Genomic DNA, 18,065 nt, shown 5'->3' on the forward strand with positions numbered 1-18,065 from the left:
CTTATGTCCGGGTCTTCCTTGGTCTCAAGAGGCAAGCGGGGGTCCCTTCTGGCCTTGAGCCTTTCCCGGCCTTAAAAAGCTTCATCACCTGCATCCCCAGCCAGTCAGCATCCCCTTTGGCTCCTGCATCCCCATCTCTGCCTTGAGCCAGAGTGGTCCAGCAGAGTGGTCCAGCAAAGGCCAGGTTGCTTCTAGCATCTTCCCAGCCTTGAGCATCTTTTAGGTAGGGCCTGCTTTCCCTGGCTTGGGCTGGGGTCCTGTTGGAGTTCTTGGTAGGGGTGGTGTCCTCCGCCCCGCCACCCCCTCTCCCGACCCCCGAGATGAGCTTCTTTGGCTTTGGACAAAGCGCCGAATTGGAACTGGTCCTGAGCGATGCCGAGAGCAGGCGCCGGGCGGAACATAAGACGGAGGAAGGCAAGAAGGAGAAATATTTCCTCTTTTATGACGGCGAAACGGTATCCGGGAGGGTCATCTTAACCCTGAAGCACCCCAACAAACGCCTGGAACACCAGGGCATCAAGGTGGAATTCATTGGGCAAATTGGTAAGATGGGCTAATGCTGGCTAGTTGGTGTGACAGTGGGAAGGGAATTCATCCTGGTTCCAGAATCTGACCCACTCTGGCTAGTTGACCTGACAGTAGGAAGGGAATTAATCCTGGTTCTCTTTGCCCCAAGGGACACGGTGGCTCAGTGGCTAAGACGCTGAGCTTGTCGATCGAAAGGTCGGTAGTTCAGCGGTTCAAATCCCTAGTGCCGCGTAATAGGATGAGCTCCCGTGACTTGTCCCAGCTTCTGCCAACCTAGCAGTTCGAAAGCACGTAAAAAATGCAAGTAGAAAAATAGGGACCACCTTTGGTGAGAAGGGAACAGCGTTCTGTGCGCCTTTGGCATTTAGTCATGCTGGCCACATGACCATGGAGATGTCTTCGGGCAGCGCTGGCTCTTCGGCTTTGAAATGGAGATGAGCACTGCCCCCTAGAGTCGGGAACGACTAGCACATATGTGCGAGGGGAACCTTTAACTTTACCTTCACCTTCCAGGTACCTGTGATAAGCAGAAACTGCATTCACAATGCTTTATTTCAGTAGTCCCTTAAGCCAAGTGCAATTACAAGGAGTGCCCGTTTAGCACCTGACTTGTTTAGTGACCAATCATTGTTATGAGAGTGATGAAAAGGTAACTTTACTGCAAAGGGTAAAGCAAGGTCTTCAGAACAAGCCAAAGCTGAAGTCAGGTTGTAAGCACAGTTGCCGTTTTGCTTAACTATCGCTTTGCTTAACGACCAAGTTGTCGGTTTCAATTGTGGCCACTAAATGAGGACTACCTGTAAAAGAACCTGGATGATACTTCTGAAGCCAGCTTTTGGTGTCTTCTGGCATACCATCAAAGGACATCACTGAAACATGGTAAAAGTTTTGACAGTCAGAGAAGAGTAGGTAACTCTGAGGATGGAAAATATCTTTGGTGTTTGGGATAAAATTTAAACAGAGTTTGAGGTTTGGGGTGTATTTTTATGATGATTGGCAGTTTTTTATTCTCACTACAGAAAGGGTAACTTTCTGAATTGCTTTGCAGCAAAAAATATTTTGCTGGGGTATCAACCTTGGCAACTTTTAAGAGTTGTGAACTTCAACTCCCAGAATTCCCTAGCTAGCTATGCCTGGCTAGGGAATTCTGGGCATTGGTCTTAAAGTTGCCGATGTTGGACATCCCTACCAAAATCAAGTCAGGTTTAGAGTTTGGCGTCTTTGTAGACTGCTTCAATTTGGCATGGGAATTGGATTAGCTTTAAGATGAGTTTTTATGGTCACTGGCAATAATCCTATTAGAGTGACGATCGCTTTTTGACTAATTTAGGTAAAATAAATGCTTTTTTATTGGATTAGATTAGGCTTGCTTCAGGTCTAAATTGAACTTTTAAGGAGTGGATGAGTTTTCAGATTTCAGTGTTTTTATGATGATAGTCTTTAATTTTTGTTAGGATGTAGAGGTGGCTTGGTTTTAAAGAAAAACTATTTCTTTTATGGTTAGCTTACCGCTGACCTTTCCTTGAAAGCTGTAATTGAATTTTCTATTGAAATTTAGCTGCAGGAGGAGTTTTTATGATTCGTGGTTATCTTAATGTCATCTCACAAATGGATGTTGCTTTTTGAGATAACACTTTAGGCTAAGCCACCGTTTTCCCCGTCACGTTAATTTTAGACTTCGTTGAATTATATCGTTCAAATTTCATAAGACCGGAAACTTTCTAAACTCATCCCTAAAGGAGACGGATGGTTGAAAAATGTGAAAAATAAATAAATAACACTTTGGGGGTGATACTTCTTATTTTATATTCGTGGAATGATAACATCCTGTATCCATTTTCAAAGCTCAGCGCTGTGGCCACACATATTTATTTATTTTTATCTCGGATCTGAGAGCTTACCCTGAGGACCTATTAATTATCTTGAAAATGCCAACTGGCAATTTTGAATGTCACGCATACTCCGAGTGCAAATTTGCTGAACTTTTTTCCCAGTAAATTTTCTTTGTTGTTGTTATTTTTAATCGGGGAGAACTTGCATGCACCAGATTTGATTCTGTTTCACTCTTCCCTGATAGAATATCACAGCATTTTAACTGGGCAACAGTAAATAACTGTCAGCAGGGTGGATTTGATTTAAATCAAGTCGATTTAAATCACTAGTAAAAAGACTTGATTTAAATCAACTCGATTTAAATCATAATTTTTAAAGAGCAACTGTCATCTCTGCTACTCCTTTGACCCACTGTTGACTCACCGATAGTCCCAGTGTTGCAGAATATACAGCCTTGTGCTACATAACTAAGCTCCATTTCATGCTGAATAAACTAAATTATTTATGTATCTTAAATAGAAAACTATCTTACGATAGATTTATGAATTCAATAAAAATCAAAAAATTCTGATTTAAATAAAAAATCCGATTTAAATCAAAAAAATCTGATTTTTTTGATTTTTCTAAAAAAATCATTGATTTTTATCCACCCTGATTATGAGGTATTAATTGAATTAAGAATTAAGGTGGGTTAATAGAAGCGTAATTGTTTTGATTAAGTAAATATGAGTAAACTTTTTCTAAGATGGTATTAGTTGAGATATGTGATTTAAGATTAAGAAATAAGTGTTATGGCAAAATAAAATATATAAAATTTTGTTAAAGATGACAAAAAATTGGAACAAATTGATGACCGAATCAAAGCTCTGTTCCGAAAAGATGTAATTTGTGTGTTTGAAATTTTTTTTAAAAAAAAACTTTTTGCAAAAAAAAAAAAAAGTGGTTACTATTTCTGGTTGATCAAGATAGATGGAACAGTAGTAATTCTTTTTGTAAAAAACAGTAGCCAACAACTCGGAGCTGCTCAGATCAATGAACTGCGCCAGGCTTGATGGAAATGGGCGAGCAACCTTTTTACGTAAAGCTTGCTTTATTAAAATGCTGCGTAATTTAAGATAACGACTGCTCAGTTGCATTCGACTTTCGTTCAATTATTCACGCAGCATTCTGGATTCCCAGAGAAAACCGTTGGCGATGGCTTAACTCAAAATGCCTGCTTTTTTTGTGTGTGTGTATGTGGCTCAGGAGAGGCCATTTCTACATAATAGCTCAGAACTGAATCCATTTGCCTGACCTAGTTTGTAGTTGTCCTTTCCTTGCACTAGTAACTGTTCTGTGTCGTGTTGGCCAAAATTAAACCTGGGAGGGAAAAATAACATCAGCACAGCAGAATAACTTAGTAGAAAGTTTTCTCCAAAATATTTTGGGTTTTTTCTCCCCCCACCCCACGTTGTTTCTCAAAGGGGTCAGATATCACGGTGATACATCAGGGTGGCATCAGAGGCGTGGTGGCGTAATGAGTTAGAATGCAATATTGCAGAGATAACTCTGCCCACTGCCAGGAGTTCGATTCTCACCAGCTCAAGGTTGACTCAGCCTTCCATCCTTCCGAGGTCGGTAAAATGAAGACCCAGATTATTGGGGGCAATAGGCCAAGGGTGGGCTGCTGGGGGTTTCGCAGGGGTTCGGGAGAACCTCTAGCTAAGATTCTGTGCAGGTCGGAGAACCTCCAAATCCCACTCCTGGCTGGCCCCGCCCCTCCCAGGAGTCCCCACACAGCCCGTTTTGGATGCAGGTAAGTGTAGGGTGTGTGCGGAGGCTTGGCAAGGGCGAAAAACGGGCCTATGGAAGTTTGGAAACGTTTCCGACCTCCGGAGCCTGGGAAGGCCATTTTCGCCTTCCTGGAGGCTCGAGGAAAGCCTCCAGAGCCTGGGGAGGGCAAAAACGCCCTCCCGTGGTGCAGGAGACCAACTAGGCCACGCCCGTCATGGCCACGCCCACCGAACAACCGGGCAGAGAACCCCTTGCTAAAATTTTTGAAGCCCACCCCTGCAATAGGCTGACTCTAAACTGCTTAGAGAAGGCTGTAAAGCACTATGAAGTGGTATATGAGTCTTTAAGTGCTATTGATGTTGCTATTTTAATTTTGTTTTAACATGGAAGTATCCTTTTTAATTGAGAGTATATCCTTCCCTAGAATTATACTACGACCGAGGAAACCATCATGAATTTGTGTCTCTGGTAAAAGATTTGGCCCGTCCTGGTGAATTCACCCAATCACAAACTTTTGACTTTGAATTCACCCATGTGGAGAAACCATATGAATCCTACACTGGGCAGAATGTGAAGCTCAGGTGAGTTCAATTCCCACGAGTGGGTTTCTCTAGCCAAGTCTTTTCTGTTTTTTTCCCCAGGAGATAAACCTGGCATCAGGGTTTCAACGGATGCCCTAATTCAGGGGTCCTCAAACTTGGCAGCTTTAAGACTTGTGGACTTCAACTCCCAGAATGTATGCTGGCTGGAGAATTCTGGGAGTTGAAGTCCACAAGTCTTAAAGCTGCCAAGTTTGAAGACCTCTTCCCTAATTAAATCATGAGTCTTGAGCCAAGCTTCAAAAGAAATCCAGTTATTTATTAGGAGCTTCATGTCTGAACGTTCCCAAGTGAAGCCAGCTCTGACACTACGTAATTTACGCTCCAATTATGACCCTGTTTTCCCCCTCCCCCCCCCCCCCGGGTGTGTCATCAATCACATTGGCCAACAGAGCAGCTCCCCTTCGGCTGCTATAGGTATCCCTGGGATACAGCCTTGAGGGAGATAAGCATGGAATGTGCATCCGTTTTTGGCTGCTGTGCAGTTTTGCCAGTTTCCCATCCCCCCTGGCCTATGGCAACTTGAGAGCAGGCCAGGGATGCTTTGCGAGTTGACACCTGGTTAGAAGCATCTTAATCCACCTTTTCCCCTTTTGCAGGTACTTCCTCAGAGCCACTGTGAGCCGCAGATTGAATGATGTGGTGAAAGAGATGGACATTGTGGTACATACCCTTAGCACGTATCCGGAGCTCAACTCCTCCATTAAGATGGAGGTGGGGATTGAAGATTGCCTACATATTGAGTTTGAGTACAATAAATCCAAGTAAGTTGGCTTATGGTGCACTTCTTAATAGTCTTGTGGCGGGTGATATGCGAGTCTTGTGGCGAGTGATGCAGCCAAGGAACATGTGAAGAACGTTTGCAGGAACTGGGTATGTCTAGTTTAACGAAAAGGACGACCAGGGGTGACATGATACAGTTGCAAGAAAAAGTATGTGAACCCCTTGGGATTACATGGAGTTTTGCATGAATTGGTCATAAAATGTGCTCTGAACTTCATCTAAGTCACAACAATAGAAAAACACAGTCTGCTTAAAATAATACTACACAAACATTAGATGTTGCCATGGTTTAATTGAACATAACGTAAACATTCACAGTGCAGAAATCCAATTTAAATTTTTAAAAATCCATTTTTTAATTTATTTATTTTTAAAAATCAATCTATTTTTATCTACCCTGTTTTAGTGTCCCTTTTACAGCTGTTGTGAAGGAGAAATGTTGGAAGAGAACTTCCAACCTTGAGTCCCTGCAGGAAAGGACGAAGCAGCTCCACAGCTATAGATTAAATTAAGGATCTGTGAAGAGAACAGATTATTCTGATCCACCAGCCTCATTCCCTGCTGAGCTATTCTATACCATCTCTTCCAGGTACCACTTAAAAGACGTGATTGTCGGGAAGATCTACTTCCTTCTCGTCCGGATCAAGATCAAACACATGGAGATTGACATCATCAAGAGGGAAACCACTGGCACGGGGCCCAACGTCTACCATGAAAATGACACCATTGCTAAATATGAGATCATGGACGGAGCCCCTGTGAGAGGTGAGGTGGAAGAACCATCTCCATGGCAGAAGGGAAGGGGGCTTTCAAGGGCCTTGTGGCCAGTGGTGGGACAGAGAAAGCCATCTACCTTTTCCTCACTTCTCTCCATCTATTCTGACCTAGGCTTCCCCAAACCACAAAGCAGATTCCTTGTCCCGACACAAAAGCCCTTTTTATTAAGTTACTGTGAATTCTTCTCATTCACATCCAACAAAGTCTTTCAAGGGAGAATTTACAGTCACAGACCTTATCTGGCTTGGGAAGCTGCCAGGCCGATATCTTCAAAACTTGGCAAGGAGTCACGAACCAATTAAGCGAATTAATTGTCTCCTGCAAACTCCCCTCCCCTTTCGCTCCTCTTTTATTTCCTCTGGGAGGGGCCATTCATTGTCAACCTGTGGCTTTACTCCCAAGTCGACCCTTGTTCTTTAGCGGTTCCCTTCGTCTGAAAACTCTGTGCATGCGCACACTGGGAACAGGCTCCAGCTGTTCGTCTGTCTCACTGATGACTGACTCCAAAGGCAGCTGATAACTGGCATCGGCCCTGGCCCCCTCTCTGCCTCCGACGCAGAGCCCTCATCAGAGCCTTCCCCAGATTCCAGGACTGGCCCATGTTCCTCCCCAACCTCCTCACTGTCCGAATTTGTTGCCAGCTCTGCTGGCCACTGGCAGGCCACAACACCATTCTAATGTCTTGTTTATGGCATACTCCAGGATTATAGGAGGTAGGGATATTAGAGATGTGCACCGCCTGGAGATATAAATTTTATATATATATATATATATATATATATATATATATATATATATATATATATATATATATATATATATATATATATATATATATATATATATATATATATATATATATATATATATTGTATATCATTATATAATATCATCTACATAATGAATACTAAAATTAAATAATAAAAATAACTGGTTGTGTGTGTGTTTGTGTATTTTTATTCAATCATAGACCAGCGTTTTCTCTCCCTCTGTGTGTGAGTGTGTATGTATGTATGTATGTGTAAATTATATAAAGGAGAATATTTGTAAAATTCTTGCTGCTCTCTGAGCTTGGTTGTTTTTTTGCAGACACTTCATTACCAAATTAGGTAACATCATCAGTGCTACGAGTGAGTGGGGGTTTATAAACAGAGAGCAAATCCCCACTCTCTCCTAGCACTGATTTTGTTACCTAGTTTGGTAATAAAACGTCTGCAAGAAAACAAAACCCAGAAAGCCCCAAGGACCCCTCAAATATATCAAAGAAGGATAAAGGCCTAATAATAATACTCGGTCGGCTAACTGCCACTCCCTTCCTTTGCAGGAGAGTCCATCCCAATTCGGCTCTTCCTGGCTGGCTATGAACTGACTCCCACCATGAGAGACATCAATAAGAAGTTCTCGGTGCGCTATTACCTCAACCTGGTGCTAATTGATGAGGAGGAGCGACGTTATTTTAAACAGCAGGTGAGAAAACCGAATTATCTGGAGGGGGTTTGGGACAGGAGTCAAATCCTGAGGCAGGGAGTTCCCCAAACCCTTATCCCACCCCACCCCCACCCCCTGCCATGGCCCTAAGAGCCGTGTTTCTCCACCTGAGCAACTTGAAGCTTGAGCGGACTTCAACTCCCAGAATTCCCCAGCCGGCCAGTCGTAATGGAACCTAGAGTCCCCATCCTACGTTATGACGACAGTCACTCGAGCACCCTGATTCACATGATTTTATGACCTTTTTTGTGCCGGTTGAGCAAAAGCCACAGTCGTTAAACGGGTCAATGCAATCCTACGGGCGTTTATTGCCCTAAACTGGGCCAAAAATCTTGTTTTCTGGGGAAAAAAAACATAAATTGCGTGACCACAAAACACAGCAACCAGCCATAAATGTGAGCAGTTTTTTTTGTTCTGTTTTTTATTGGATTTATATACCGCCCTACTCCCGAAGGACTCAGGGCGGTGAACAGCCACAGAAAAAAACACATAAATATAAAAATTTAAAATAGAATAAAAACGAATTAAATAATTTGGCTGAGACGAATTTAAAATACCCAATAATTTAAAAACAAATTAAAATTTACATTTAAAAGGGGGAAAAGATTTAGGCCAGGCCAGCTTGATGAAATAAGAAAGTCTTGAGCGCGCGACGGAAGGTGCGCAGATCCGGAATCCTCCGTATCTCCTGGGGGAGCTCGTTCCAGATTGTAGGTTATCAAGGTCTTGTATCTGGGGGGATTCATGTCATCATCATAACTCTGGATCTGAGTCATAAGTACCTTTGGGGTGGAGGATCTGTTGTACCTTTGAACAGTTGATAAGTGAATGATTGTTAAATGAGGACTACATTTATAGTCCAGCACAATCAGACTGGCCAGATTCTCTTCTTATGAAGGTAAAGGTTCCCCTCGCACATATGTGCTAGTCGTTCCCGACTCTAGGGGGTGGTGCTCATCTCCGTTTCAAAGCCAAAGAGCCAGCGCTGTCCGATGACGTCTCCGTGGTCATGTGGCCAGCATGACTCAACGCCATAGGCGCACGGAACGTTGTTACCTTCCCACCAAAGGTGGTCCCTATTTTTCTACTTGCATTTTTTACGTGCTTTCGAACTGCTAGGTTGGCAGAAGCTGGGACAAGGAACGGGAGCTCACCCCGTTACGCGGCACTAGGGATTCGAACCGCCGAACTGCCGACCTTTCGATCGACAAGCTCAGCGTCTTAGCCACTGAGCCACCGCATCCCTCTTTCTCTTCTTATACTCAATCTTAAAAATGGCTTTAAGCCTTCTTACGGAATTGGTTTCCTGCTGGCATTTAAGGGTATCCATGCATTTGCTCTCTAGCGTATCCCTGTTTAATGCACAGCAAGGCCTCTGGTGCACATTGCTGCCCCTGCCCAGACTTTTTCAGAACATCCGGGGTCCAGAACGATGAGAGATGTAGTCCTGAGCATCCGTTGGGGCCCCTAAGTTTCCTCTTCTGGATTAGCTTGGGGCAGCACATTTATTTATTTATTTATTTATTTATTTATTTATTTATTTATTTATTTATTTATTTATTTATTTATTTATTAATTATATTTCTATACCGCCTTTCTCCCGTAGGACTCAAGGCGGTGTACAGTCAAGAAATATATAGACACACAAACATCATAAAATTGCTAATTAAAATTATTACTTAGTTTGGTCAATTAAATAAAACCCAGAATTAGATAACATTTAAAAAATCATTCGCATGTTCGTATGTTTAGCCCCGCCTGTTGGAACATCAGGGTCTTGAGGGCACGGCGGAAAGCACGGAGATCAGGGATATTCCGTATCTCCGGGGGCAGTTCATTCCAAAGGGTTGGAGCCCTCACAGAGAAGGCCCTCCCCCTGGGAGTCACCAGTTTGACGTTGTCCTTGTCTTCTTTTCCTATGGGATGCAGGAGGTGGTGTTGTGGCGCAAAGGAGACATCGTGAGGAAAAGCATGTCCCACCAGGCAGCCATCGCCGCCCAGCGCTTCGAAGGCACCTCGTCCCAGACGGAGAGCAGGACCGCCAGCCAGGCTTCAGAGAACAACGGGCGGCAGTGAGGGCCCTCGAAGGAACCGTGGAAGGAGGGGAAGAAGCATCAAGGGCTCTTCCGCCAGAAACTTGCAAACGCAAAATTATCTGTCAGGTTGTCTATCTCTCTGTGTGTGTGTGCGTGTGTGTGTTTCGTCTTTTATCTTGAGGACTAGCAGCTTAACAGGACCGTGGAAAGGGGTTGGCGCACAAAAAAAAAAAGAGAGCGAATACAGCCGTTTCTCTCTACGTTCAGTATTTGTGGATAAGCTAAAGGGCCAGGACAGATGGGAGTTTTGGATGTTGTGTTGGAAGAGGACTGGGGAAGAATATTTTGATTTCAAGAGTGTCCCATTTTTTTTCCTCTCTGTTGGAACATGGCTCCTGCCAGAGAGGTTCAACCACATATTTAACAATCGTCTGTGAATATACCACGGGTCAAAATGTTTCCCAGACTTTGGATGGCTGAGATGCGCAGGCAATCACAGGGTGTGTGTCTGTGTGTACAAAGCAGCACCCGTTCTTAATGTTTTGTCATCCAAATGAAGCCGCTTCGTTAATTCCTGGCCTTTGCACATTGGGCACATCATGTTGTGCCCGGCATCATGGCGGTTTGTACCGGATGCCGAGAAGTTTCTTTGTATTTTGGTTTCTGGAAGAAGGTAAAACACACTTTGCTCCTAAGGATTTTTATCGCTAGAAGTTTTATCCCTTGGAGGGGAAAAAGGACTTAACCTTTAGAGAGGATTAGCGTTATGTTTCTGCATGAGTCTCTGTTCCGAAAGCACCTCGTAAACGGGGGACAAAAAATTTTGAGGATTGAGCATCGTGATGGACAAACCACTCCGTCTGAAAAGAAAGAGATGGAAATGCCTGAATCATTCAGGGAGACGGCGGGAAACCTCCTTGGAGCCATTTTTTTCTGGTGGTTAGTTCTGACACACATTGTCTTAACATTTTTCAGGTTTGTGAGCAAAGTATCGGGTGAAAACAGTTCTTCCTACCAGCTTCTCCCAGGCTGATTTTTGCCGAGAGAGAAAGGGAGCAAAGCAGGAAAAGCCAAACAGTTTTCGCTTAAATGGTGACGACTTAAAAACACCCTGTCCTGGCTTCTGTCAAAAATTATCCTTTTTAAGCCAGAGGTGGGAGAAACGATGGTCCTTTTATGACTTGTGGACTTCAACTCCCTGTTGTGGCCCGTCAGCGGCCTGTGGAGCTAGTAGCTGATTCCGACAGCGAGGAGGCTGGTGTGGTGCTGCGCCAGCAGCCTGTGCAGCTGGCACTCGAGTCGGACAATGAGGAGGCTGGAGAAGATGTGGTGCCAGAAGCGGGGATTCAGCCAGGGCCTTCAGAAGCTCCCTTAAGTGAAGAGGACAAAGACAAGGAGCCTCTTCTTGATGCACGGGCGCGCAGAGCTGCCAAAAGTCAGGAGTGGCTCCTCAGGAGGAGGTCTCCTCGAGAGCAAAGCTTGGGGCTAATTGGCCACTCCCTTAGCCTACTTAAGGAAGAATGCCGACTGAAGCAATTTGCAGGGAACAACTTCATTCACACTCCTTCACGTCTGGATCTTACTTCTTTGCAAATTGCTTCTGGGCTTTCTGCCAACTCTAGTAAGATTACGATTATTTATTCTTTGGATTCTTGTAGGCTGTTAAAAAAGTTAATTAACAGCCTTTGTTTGAAAAAAGACTGATTTAATTTAGTAAACTAAGGTCTGTACAGACTTTGTGTGTGCTGCGTTCTTTGGGGTCCGTAGCTGGGGCAGAACACTCCCAGAATTCCTGAGCCAGCATGGAATTCTGGGAGTTGAAGTCCACAAGTCACAAAAGGGCCATCCTTCCCCACCCCTGTTTTTAAGCCCAGTCAAATTTACTTCCTTTCTCCGGATTCCCAAGAATTCTGTTGCTTCCCACTCTTGGGATTCGTAAAGTGTGCGGTGAGAAAAATGGAAGGAACCGCCTACCCTCCTCTCAGAGGAGTTTCTCTGTTGCATCTCTGCCTGATGACACTGTTCTGGATTTGTTTCCTGCTGGGACAGCGTGTGTCTCTGCTGGGAACCGTACAGCTGTTCTGCAGAAAATCATCTTTCGGAGGAAGAGAGCCAAAAAGAGCGGATCACGGACACAAATGTCTTCTGTGAACAATGAGCCACCAGCCCACCTAACTTAGCGATGTTGCCACACCTGTGACCGCTCTCCGTCTGCTTCCTACTTTTGCTTTGCTTCCTGAGCTCATTCAGGCTAGAAAAATGGACGTCCAGTCGCCTGCAGAAGAGATTTTCCACCTTTCCATGCAGAGAAACCAAATTTTCAACTTTAGCTGAAGATAACAGTAACAAGAGTTGGAAGGGACCTTAGAGGTCATCTAGTCTGACCCTCTGCTCACGCAGGAGACCTATACTAGGGATTCGAACCGCCAAACTGCCGACCTTTCTGATCGACAAGCTCAGTGACTGAGCCACCCTAGTCAGGGTATGGAATGAGCTGAGTGCATCTTAAATATAGTGCAAGCTGAATTTTCTTGGGTTTTTTCCCCCGTTCCTTTCAAAAGGAATTAATAATAACAGAAGAGAATAAAGGAATTTTGGAGGTCTTCTAATCCAATCCCCTGCTCAAGCAGGAAACCCTATGCCAGTGATGGCTAACCTTTTTGCCATCGCGTGCCGGGAAGCGGGGGAGGTGCGTGCCCACACCCCATAATTCTATGCGCCCCACCCTGCGCATGCGCACACGACCCCCATCCCCCGCTCCTGGCATGCGATGGCCCAGTAGGCCCGTTTTTCTTTCTCACCTGGCTCCAGATCCCCTCTATACATCTGGGGAGGGTGAAAACAGCCTTCCCCACCCCCTCGGAAGCCCTCCGGAGGCCAGAAAAGGCCCGTTTCCCAATTTCCAGTTGGACAGGAAGTGACTTTTTTGCTGTCCCCAGCCTCCAAAAACTCCTAAAGAGGGATGGGGAAGGCTGTTGTTTGCCCTCCCCAGATGCATAGAGAGGATCTGGAGCCAGGTGAGAAAGAAAAACGGGCTTTCACCCCCCCAGGCCCTCCAGAGGCAGGAAACAGCCTGTTTCCCTACTTCTGGTGGGCCCAGAAGGCCCGAAAATCAGCTGTCTGGCACGCACCAGAGCTGAGCTGGCGTGCCAGGCAACATGGCTCCGTGTGCCATCTGTGGCACTCGTGCCATAGGTTCGCCATCACGGCCCTATGCCATTTCAGACAAATTAAGGACAGTTGTGGCCAGTCATGTTTGATTTCTTATTCCCTGGCTCCATTGTGTGATAATTAAGCACTTTTTGGCCTAAAGGTGGATTGAAATCATGGGTTATTTTTTGCAAATGTTCTGAAGAGTGTGTGAAATCAATCCACGTTCACTCATTTAGCAGCATGGTCAGTACTGTCTTGGTCCATTTTTGGACTTCAGCACTTTTAGGATTCCCCTCGTATTTTATTTTCAATTTTTTTTTTTAATTTTACATTATATGTGCCCTTAAATTGGAGTGGATTGTGCGAGGACTTCGTGAGGCTTCCGATCCTGGTGTTTGCATCACCAGAGTTCAGCAACAAAGGTGCAGTTTTCCCCACCAATTTGGGGAAAGGGGAAAAAAAAAAAGAACTATATATATTAAGGCTACTGATAAACTGACTTAGCATCTCAGTTGCCTTTTGTTTTTAAAATAATGGTGTCTAAATTAGTTGCCCGATTCTGCCATACGGGATGAGAATTAGAATTGTGAACGTCTTCCTCTAGAAAAGGGAAACTACGGTTCTACTCGCTATACTATTTATAAACTACTTGTAGTATGCCATCTGAATATAAATTGAATGAATAACTGAAAGGTAAGTAGCTAACGGTTTTAAGAATTCTGGACCAATCTTATTCCTGATCACCTTTCACAGAAGTGTCTGCGAAAACATGGAAATATACCGTCTCACTTTTTGTTCTGCAATAAAGTCAGGTTTCTAGTCCTCATGGATGTTGGCATCTAAAGTTTGTGGGTCGCACCCTGTCCAGATTTCAGAAGTGGCAATTTCACCGTGGAAAATTTCCATGGGTTTCTAAAGTGGGGTTCTTTCCTCTTGGCCAGAAAAGGGACTCCGTTGGGCAGAAACATGAGAAATTGGGGTGCTCTGGGGCGCCCCTTTGCCTGCAGACCAATGTGGGAAAGTACCTCAAATCTTTCTTCAACTGGGTATAGGACACTATTTTGAACTTGGAACATTTTCAGAATGATTGAAGCTGCTCATTTTTATATTCAAGAGAAAAAATATTGTCCAAACTGTTGAAACTTCATTCAATAGGCATTGTTGTTATAAGCCAGTTTGGTTTAAAGGTGGCTTGTTGACCAAGAGAAAGGGGGCTAAACCATGTTTAAATCACAGTGTCCAAGTTCACAATGAGCCGACATCAAGCCAATCCACAATATGACTTAGAGCACTGTGCGAAACTGGCCCAGGTGCCTTGTAAATCTTAGTTATGGATTTAGCATTAGGTGTAAATTGAACCGTTACAGCCTAATTATATTGACCATGGCTAATAGACGATACTAAGCAAGGTTAAAGCAGATGGACCTTAATTAAAATAAACCATGGTTTAGTGCAGTAGTCCGCATTAGAGGCCAAATGGTCGTATGGACTTCTTGAAACTTTGGGGTGTCCAGAATGCTTTCAAAAGTTGTCACTCGGTTGAGATGGGAAGAAGAGAGATGATGATCAATGATTTGAAGAAGGAAATTACTAACTGTATATAACTTAATTTTATTCTATTTAAAAAAACGTGTATATATTTTTATTCTTGGTCCCACCAGTCTTTGTTCTGGCCTCCACTTAACAACCACAGTGGAGCCCAAAATTTTCTGTGGCTAAGCGAGACAGTTCAATGGATTTTGCCCCGTTTCACGTCCTAACTTGCCACCATTGTTAAATGAAACACTGCCATTGTTTTAAGTTAATAATAATAATAATAATTTTATTTCTATACCGCCCTTCTCCCGAAGGACTCAGGGCGGTGTACAGCCTATTTAAAAACAGAATCAACATCAATTTAAAATAATTTAAAAATATTAAATAAATTTGGCTTAATTTAAAACCCCCAAAATTTAAAACATCCAATAACAGGGTTGTTAAGTGAATCTGGCTTCCCCGTTGACTTATCTGGTTAGAAAGTCACAAAAGGTGATCCACACTGCAACCGTCGTAAGTTATGAGTTGGCAAGTGTCTGGATTTTAGCTCGTGAGACCATGAGGATGCTGCTACAATGGTGGTGTGAAAAGTAAGTCACTTTTTTTTCATTGTTAACTTCGAACGGTCACTAAACAGACTGTTGTAAGTCGAGGGCTACCTGTATACAAGCCTCCTCTGAGGATACTTTCTAATATTTCGTCAAGAAAGAGGATGAAGATGGAAAGTTTTGTGAGTGGTACCACTACTGTTCTGGAGAACTTCGTGGACTTCTTGAAACTTTTCCTGTTCTTTCTGAGTTCCTTCTTCAGTTACAGCATCGTTGCCAAGCCAGGATGACGACAAAACCATCCCATCATTTTCTCAGAGAACTTTGCCACTTGGAGTCCTTATCAATGTGTTCTTTGTGGGTTCAAAAGAAAAATCGCCGTTTGTCAAAAAGGATGCGGACACCTTAAATTAATAATGCAGTTTGCTCTCAGCTCAAATCTATTAGGACTGCAGAGACATTTACTTGTAAATGTAATTTTTTTTTAAAAAAAAAAAAAGTTTCCCAAAATGGCTGATGACAACTTTGAAGTAGGGCGCGATAAATCTATACGGGACTTTTGCGAGAACCGTTCGTACCTTGTACTTGTATTCTCTGTGACAAGTCTGGCTCTTGAGATAAACATTATTTTGAAGCTGCTGAAAGAATTAAACCTGCTCTTCCTTTTACTTCTCCAGCCGTAGGAGAGAAAGCTGGAAAGCTTTTGATTGTGAAATTCAGCTGCTAGATTGGTCTTCTGAGACCGAGAAATGGAGGTGTAGACATATTCCATTATTGTACAGAAAGAAACCAGGACCGAGCGAGAAATCCAGGTTTTTAGCATCTGCCTCTCTAATGTCCGACTCTGGAGGCAGCACATAACTCCCAGATGGCCCTGGCCCCATCTCTGCCTCCGACGCAGAGCCCTCCGAGCCTTCCCCAGACTCCAGGACTGGTCCATGTTCCTCCCCAGCCTCCTCACTGTCCGACTGCTGCCAGCTCTGCAGGCTGCTGGCGGACCACAACAGCAAGGAAGGTGTCGGGGTGTGCGAGGCCTGGTAAGTAGGGCAGCCCCACCCCCCCATCCCCACCCCAACTTGATTTTTACCCATGCGCCTTGCCCCACCTCGTGCACCCTGGAGTGGGCAGGGTCTTAACGGGCTTATTTTGTGGGTAGGGCTTACATTGGGCAGACGGGTAAAAATAAAGCTAGGGCTTGCTTTCGGGGTAGGTTGTATTTTTGGGAAACGCGGTAAGTCACTTTTTCATGCCCTTGTAACTTCGAACAGTGACTAAACAAATAGTTGTTAAGTCAAGGGCTACCCGTATTTATGTCACATCAGTTCCAGCTTAGGAAAAGTCCTCTCGTTTGCCTCCGGTTTGGGACAGTAGGGAAATAAAAAGTTGTAGATAAGAAATGATGGGATTCCGTGACAATCAGGAAAAAAAACGCATTTGGGGAGGTGAGGTCCAAAAGGGGATTCTATAGGTAAGCTGTGCGACATGTAAATTTTAAGCCTCTCCATTGTTTACCTGTTTCTTAACCCATTGTCTTTTAAATGTTTGTATTTTTAAAAGAATGGGAAGTTTTCTTTTGACTCCAATTTAAAAAAAAAAGGACAGTTCTCACACCTTTGAAAAGTTAGGGGCTGGTGTGACTTTTTCCCAATTTTTTTTCCCCAATTTTTCCAATTTTTTTTTAAATTTGATTTATATGCCGCCCTTCTCCGGAGACTCAGGGCGGCTTACAATGCGTTAAGCAATAGCCTTCATACTTTTGTATATTTATACAAAGTCAGCTTATTGCCCCCATAATCTGGATCCTTGAGCTGTCTTTCAAACGTGCCCGTGGAGAGAAACTCAAGCCATCTCTGCCTTGAATCAATTTATTGGTTGGTTATCCTGCCTTGATTTATTTTTAAAAAATAAGGCAGCGAGCAGTTCCAACATCCCTTCCTCCTATTTACCCCACAACAACAAAACAACAACAACGCTGTGAGATAGGCTGAGAGCAGTGTGGTGAAATCCAAATTCTTTTACTACCGGTTCTGTGGGCGTGGCTTGTTGGGCGTGGTATGGCTTGGTGGGTGTGGCAGGGGAAGGATACTGCAAAATCTCATTCCCACCCCACTCCTGGGGAAGGATACTGCAAATTCCCCATTCCCACCCCACTGGGGCCAGCCAGAGGTGGTATTTGCCGGTTCTCTGAACTACTCAAAATTTCCGCTACCAGTTCTCCAGAACCTGCTGGATTTCACCCCTGGCGGAGAGGGACTAGGCCAAACTCACCCAGGCAACATTCATACCAGAGGTGGGACTATAACTCACCATCTCCTAGGGTTTGGCTCAAAGTCACCCAGCAGGCTTTCATGCCTAAGGCAGGACTAGAACTCACTGTCTCCTAGTTTCTAAGCCTAGTGCCTTTTACCACTGGCCCGAACTGACCTCTTGAGTGCAAAATGTTATTGGCAGGAGAGGCATTCTGCTTACGGTAATGGCCAAAATTGTGGAAACCTTTTGGGAAAATTATATTTTCTAAAACTAGCTAATAACACCACTTTATGGGAGAGTAGTACTATAAAATTATATATCAATGGAAAGATAATTTAATCAAGAATGTAATGCAATAACTTTTATGAAGGATTTGCTATTAGAATAGCCGTTACAGTATAAAGAAGAAGAGTGAAACACGTAGAAAAAACGAGATACAAAAATGATCACCCTATCAGTGAATACTTAGTTGGGTAAACTTTAGCATTAATGATGGCCTTACAACGTCTTCCCAGGGAGTGAACCAAGTCTTTGAGTTCTGCAGCTGTTATCATGTGAAACCAAGATTGAAGGATTGCTTCTATTAACTGAGTTTTATTGCTGGGTTGCTTCTGACTAGCAAGTTTCTTTAGTCGGCTCTATAGATTTTTCAATTAGATGAAGGTCTGGGCTATTCCCAGCCCATTCCAGCAGTGGAATAGGATTATCTTGAAACTCCCCCAAAAAATAAATAAATGGTGTTATTAAAAAAAAAATTAAAA

At 43.8% G+C, this 18,065-nt stretch overlaps 1 protein-coding gene across 1 annotated transcript; it reads left to right on the forward strand.

Annotated features, from left to right (window-relative positions):
• Nucleotides 1-189: 189 nt before the first annotated feature.
• Nucleotides 190-11,990, forward strand: VPS26B (VPS26 retromer complex component B). The gene is made up of 6 exons (XM_087875837.1): nucleotides 190-543; nucleotides 4,559-4,715; nucleotides 5,333-5,497; nucleotides 6,106-6,281; nucleotides 7,618-7,760; nucleotides 9,711-11,990. Exons 1-6 carry the CDS (start codon nucleotides 321-323, stop codon nucleotides 9,855-9,857), a joined length of 1,011 nt encoding a protein of 336 aa, XP_087731963.1. The 5' UTR covers nucleotides 190-320; the 3' UTR covers nucleotides 9,858-11,990.
• The last annotated feature ends 6,075 nt before the right edge of the window (nucleotides 11,991-18,065 follow it).

The sequence above is a fragment of the Pantherophis guttatus genome, chromosome 9, assembly GCF_059756535.1.
Source record: "Pantherophis guttatus breed Tessera chromosome 9, ASM5975653v1, whole genome shotgun sequence".
NCBI classification, from domain to species: Eukaryota; Metazoa; Chordata; class Lepidosauria; order Squamata; family Colubridae; genus Pantherophis; species Pantherophis guttatus.

Excerpts from the sequence above, each read along its gene's own strand:
- VPS26B (XM_087875837.1), top strand. The coding sequence starts at position 321 with ATGAGCTTCTTTGGCTTTGGACAAAGCGCCGAATTGGAACTGGTCCTG. Across the intron at positions 4,716-5,332 it reads GGGCAGAATGTGAAGCTCAG|GTACTTCCTCAGAGCCACTG; the intron begins GTGAGTTCAATT and ends CCCCTTTTGCAG. Across the intron at positions 7,761-9,710 it reads GACGTTATTTTAAACAGCAG|GAGGTGGTGTTGTGGCGCAA; the intron begins GTGAGAAAACCG and ends TATGGGATGCAG.